This window comes from Tetrao urogallus, assembly GCF_951394365.1.
Source record: "Tetrao urogallus genome assembly, chromosome: 1".
Classification (NCBI taxonomy): domain Eukaryota; kingdom Metazoa; phylum Chordata; class Aves; order Galliformes; family Phasianidae; genus Tetrao; species Tetrao urogallus.
In genome coordinates, this window is record NC_136813.1 from 98978439 (window position 1) to 98984438 (window position 6000).

Sequence of the window (6000 nt, forward strand, 5' to 3'; positions counted from 1 at the left end):
TTGGCATCCCCTGGAGGGGTGGGAACAAATCGAGAGTCCTTGTCTCCCTTGGTGGATGAGGGAAAGAAAGATTACAGTGGGATTTCTAATTCTCTAGAAGAGGAGAAATATCATCCAAAAGGAAGATTTTATTAAAGAAAAAAAAAAAGGCCAGAAGGCATTGTGATTCAGAAATAGTTTATCCCTACCAGGGCAGTAATGCATCTCTGTTTCATGTGGCTTGCCATGTCTTGCAGTTTCATTGGTAGTGGGACACAAGACAGTGTACCAGTTGAAGCTTCAGGCCCTGGAGATAAGTGATGGCATTTTGAATTTTCCTTGTGTTAGTAAACAGCATGAAAATGGAGCAACTGAATGCAAGTACAAGGCCGTAAGGTCATGACTGAGAGATTTTTTACTCATCTAACCTTGCGATTTTTTAATCTTGGTGTTAATAATGCTACTCTTGGCAGGAGAGCAGACTAGGAGCACCATAAGCTACATTTCTAGGAAGAAGTGAATGGTTTTCATATTCCCATTGAGTACTCGTGCCTAATGAGTCCATGTATCACCAAGAGAAGAGATAGAAGGAGATGAATAATCAGGATGTCTGAATACTGAAGATAATAAATAAAAAGAAGGGAAACCAGTCATAGAGGACTTCAGTGGAGTACATGTGCAACAGTGTTATTAATTCTTCAGTTGTTGTCGGATAACAGCTAAAAGAAACAGCGACAAATTAAAAAACAAAAACAAACAAACAAAAAAAAAACAAAAAAAAACCACAAATTCTTGTGTTAGGTATTACATCTAATGTTTAAAGATTTGATTACAGTGTGATTAAAAATAAATCATCAACAACTATACTTAGAGGATAATGTACACATCCCTGCCTTAGCAGATGTTACAGGAAGACTGAATGAAAAAGGTCTCTCAATATAACTAAGTTATAAAAAGATTTATTTTTTCTTCTGAAGAATTTAATGAAATGCAAAGTTCCTCAAATTCAAATAAAGTAATTTTATTCAAAAATAGTACAATACGGTGCACTTCTCTTCATATAAGGACTTAAATTTTCTCTTCATATAAGGACTTTCTCTTCATATAAGGACTTAAAAACAGATGGGTTCTGTTCAATTGCAGAGAGGGCCTTAAAGAAATGTAATTTCACAGCAGCTTCATTGACTATGCTGAACAGTACCTGTGTGTCAACATTTTTTTTCATTTCATTCACATTTATTAAAGCTCAAAAGTTCTGGGGCACCATATGCTCCTAACTGTAATTACTCTGAAATACTTAAATTTGTTGAATCAATGTCAGCTCACTTCAGTTCTACTGCAAAGTCTTACGGTGCAATTTTAAAATGAAACCATTCAATTTTATCCTCATAAATTGGAGAAATTAAAATTCAAAGTGAAATTGTCAATAGAAGAGGTCACTTCCCAGATCCTACAGACAGCATGGTGAAAGAGGAGAGATAAAGTTAATACCACGATATAAGCAGTTTTGAAGAGAAGTTGCAAATCAGTTAAGTGATAACGGAAGAAGCATGATTTCTGCCCCTCTACATTACTACCTTTTCTTTCCCTTTCCTTCAGTCTTCAGCTATTAATTTCTCAAGCTTTTGTTTCTTCTCCCTTTTCTTATGCTCTTATTCCATAATTCTCTGCAATTACTTTTTAGCCACATCTACTCAAGAAGAAAAAGTCACCAGCATTTAAAGGTGATATATTTTCTTTTCATAGTTCTTTTTGAGAGTTACTTGACTTTAAAGAGTTTGTGATAAAATCCTGGCCTGCAAGGCAGTTTTGTGTGAAACATGATTTCTTGTAAGAAATACATCTACCTGAAAGCAGAAAAAAGGCATTTTGAATCTGGCCTCAAGGTTAGGCAAGGTTAAATCTTTATTTTCTGATTTTGACACCAAGGTCACTAGACATTTTGTTATTTGTTTTAAAGCTTTCAATGAAGCAGACAGTGCAAGATGATAATATGAACAGACAAACTTGCAAATTACAAATATTTGATGCCAGGGTAAATACTATAACAAAAGAAGAATTTTAACATTAAAGACTACTGTGTAAGAGTTTGAGATAAATATTATTTTCTCCTTTCTTTCTTTAATATAAGAAACTTGCTGGTTTCTCTGAAAGAACACTTATTTTTAGTAATCTAAAGCAGGTGTACTCAGTCTACACTTTTTGACACCAAACCAGGAGAGTTCACCCATACAGATCATCTAACCTTCTGCCTGCTCCCAGCAGCTGTTTGCCTGGCAGTGGTCACCCCCACACCCAGAGACACATGTAGGCAGTGTCACCTCTGGGCCGTGGCTCCCCAACAAGTGCGGACAACCTGATCCTGCCCAGGCAGCCCAGCTGGCCTAACCCTGATGGCCCACCTGCTCTAAAGAACCTGCTCTTGGAAGAAGTGTGCAGCATATAGCCCCCCTGGATTACACTAACTGCTCTGGCAGAAGCAACCTATTCTTTGTTGTCCTCTGTCCCACTTTCACCTCTAAGCTGTGTGTGAGCTGTGCTGGATGCAGAGGTTTGATGTGTGCAAATAACAGTAAGCCAACACTTCCAGAAAGAAGGTCAGAAACATGGCTACAAAACTCCCTGCTCCAATACCATTATGTAAGTGAAGAACACAGCTTCTTCCAAGTAGATGTAAGCTCAAGGAAAGCAAACACCTCACAGAAGTAAAAGTTTATTGTGGTCCTTGCTGGACTACTCTGGTCCTGAGAAGCATTGATAGAACTTGGATCATTATGACTTTTCTGGATGACTCGTTCCTCTTAATATATTATGATCTTATCTGGAAAAACATCATAGAGAATCCTAAGAAGGCTTCTAAGAAATAGAAAGTTATTCTATCCTCTAAAAGAGTACTTGAAGAAAAGTGTTTTTAAATCTGTCTATATTGTAAACAGAATTCTTTCAAAGCATTGTAAAACTGCTACTACTGAATGCTTTTGTGAAAATTCTTGTTGAAGAGCAGAAGAAACCAGCTTTGTCCCCTTTTATTGAGCCATGTTTTTGGCTTGGGCTATGGAATTTAAGCACAACTCAACTAAACAAACTATACTATGTAACACAATTTCAGAGAGCTTTATATTTTGTTGTTGTTTTATATTTTACTAGTATTTTAACTATGATGTGCGAGAATAAACCAGCAAGATAACACCTTCAATACTCGATCAATTCACAGGCAAACATATAGTATCTACTGACAAAGAAACAAACAGCTATGATTACATTGTATTTTAGTTTTCTCTTTTCTCCAAAAGGAGTAATCTGATTCTCATAGCATGCATCCCTGCAAGACAACTGCATTCTGCAACCAGAGGAATTTTGGCATCATGGATAGCAAAAGCCAAATGGCATACAATCAAAATAAGATTCTTTTGAGAGCTCTTTAGCAGAACAGTTCTTCTTAGTTAAAATAGTAATTAATATTACTAGGATTTAATATTACTATTAAAAGGACTGTTAGGATCTGATCCAAACATCTTCTCTGAATTGCAAGGAGACTTGATTCAGGTCTGTAACTCTTAACACATTCTACAGTTAAGTGTTGTACTATCAGTAAGATATAAACTAATATAACCAATATAACTAATTTATATCTTTGATTTTCCTCTAAGCCTGCATCAGTATTTGTATATGCGCTAGATAGAGAAGACCTGTTCTTACAGAAGAAAAAAAAAATTTGAATCCATAAGGTCTAATTGCTAACTGCTGAAGTCATTAAATGACCTACTATAGGTGCAAAACAAATTCCTAAAGGTGAGGTGCTTTTAACCTCCTGAGTTTTTGTGCAGTTTACTCATCCTGGCTAAAGGCCATCCCAAAGTGAATACTTTTTGTGCAGTAATGCTTTTGTGAGAGATTAGTACTTACACCTCCATCTATTTCACTTTTTCAGTCTAAGTTGTGAACTTTCATGTGAACATCATGAACTTTCAAACAGCTGAAAAACAATATGTCAAAACTGGAAATACAGTCTGTTTACTCTGAGTGCTGTCTTTTTTTCTAACAGATAGTGATTGAACAGATATGCAGACATATTTTAGATGGCCTTTTCACTAAGGAAATTTCAGTCAACGTGTTTCAAGTTGATTTGAGCATTAGTTTCCACATCCATTAAATTAAAGAGTTCTTTCAGACATAATTAGCTATTGTGCTTAAATATTCACAAACTGCAAGATGTTATATGCAGCATTTAATGCACACATCACACATATATTAACATATTTATGCACATATCAGCAGCTTGCTAGTTTAAACAGTGCATTTTTTGTATGTAAATTACTCATTAATGGATGATTCTGTTCTCTGTTCCACTCTGGCCAGTACGTCTTCCTTTAAGGCTGATGATTTGGGGGCAGATTTACTGTTACGTATGTCCATGTTTTAGGAAACACAAGTGTTAGTCAAGCTGTGGATCAGCTTTCAGATAACAGGACAGTCAAGATGATATGCATCCCAAGGATAACAACAGCACTCCCCGAAGTTATGTTAATATAAAGACTTTCATCACGTACATTTTCCAGTCAGTCACATGACATTCAAGTGAATTAAACTGAAAGCTTTCGTTCTACTTTCAACACTTCTTCCCCTTTTAATAGTCTAGGTACTTTCAAAAAAAGTACTGCAAAAAAACCCACATGCATAATGGTAACAGTATGTTGCCTATAAAAAGCATGCTTATTTATATAGCTGGACAGGCATAAAGAATAATCTCAGCAAGTATGAGTTGCCTTTAAATGAAAACAATCATCCAGATTCTTCAGTCAAACAGCTGTGTATGCAGCACAAAGTCCTGCAGTCTCACTCCCAAATGTTGCCATGACTCATCTGCTTCCCTTTTCTAATAGTAAAGTTCTTTCTTTCTTCCTTTATAAGTGCAACATTGACAAATGTTGCACAAGTGGCAATGCTGTGTTAAATCCCATCTTCTAAACGTGTTGATTTAAGCTGCAGTTATGCTGCTTATACCAATAAATTTACTGAGCATAATCACCGTGGTTACAAGCTTCCTCCACATAATCAGTACACCTTTAAAATTTGCTCCTCTATCAATGCCAACATTTGAAATAACACGTAACATGGTTAAGGCTGTAAATAGAAAAGGCACAGCTGATGGTATCCTGGAAGTCCTGCAGCTCCCTGGAAATACAGGAGTTAACCAGCACAGGCTGTTCGGGAAGCTTGCAGGAAACACAGCACTGCAGATGTGTGGAGAGGACAGAAGGTGTGGCCTCAGATTTTTGCATGCATATTTAACTATCAATAATTACATGGCCTTCAGATTATTATTAAAGAACAATCTCCCGGAGAGGAGGACTTACAAGGCTAAATGAGGCCTAACACATTTCTTTGAGTACAGAGCAGAGAAGAAGAGTAGGAAAAGCCCAGGTTACTCACGGTTCTTTTCACCTCTCCACCTTGACCCCGCTCTCATTCTGGGCGAGAAGTCCAGAGCAGCAGTGACTCCTACCAGCCACAGCAGCAGCAGCAGTGACAGCACAGCCATGCCAGGTAAAGAAAAATGAATAACCTCTACCTGGCAGTACTGATAAAGATGAATTAGGAGACTTTCCTTAGGAATGAATAATTGGAGCTAAATAGCACTTACTCAGCAGAGGCAGAGGGAAATGTAAAATACCATTTCTATTAGAAATGCTTACTAAAAATTATATTTCCATTGCATCGTTTCTTCCTTTTATCCAGGGTATGTGAAAACAGAACTGTTGCAAAGGCGTTCTCTGAGCAGGTGAATCTGGCACTCAGATGCTGCAGGAGACGTAGGGACAGATCTCTGTGGTCTGACAGGAGCCACTGATTCCTAACCTGCCTCTGCCACCTCTGAGCTCTTCCCAGTGTTTATCAATGCTCCCCACAGCACCGTAACACAGGGCACAGGCAGGCTGAAAGCAGAGGTGGTGGTTTGTCTTTTTTTCTCCTTGACTTGCATACTTCACTGCAGTTTCACTGAGCAGGCAACACAGGGTT

The 6000-nt window shown here is 37.5% G+C and overlaps 1 protein-coding gene across 1 annotated transcript in view; it reads right to left on the bottom strand.

Moving 5' to 3' along the window:
* The window catches only part of ROBO1 (roundabout guidance receptor 1), a gene marked incomplete at both ends in the record, with an annotated part of 508695 nt that extends 503174 nt beyond the window's left edge, over positions 1-5521 (bottom strand). Inside the window, one exon of the mRNA XM_079549537.1 lies at positions 5413-5521. Coding sequence (XP_079405663.1) covers positions 5413-5521 — 109 coding nt within the window. The remainder of the gene's footprint in view (positions 1-5412) is intronic.
* Between the last annotated feature and the right edge of the window lie 479 nt (positions 5522-6000).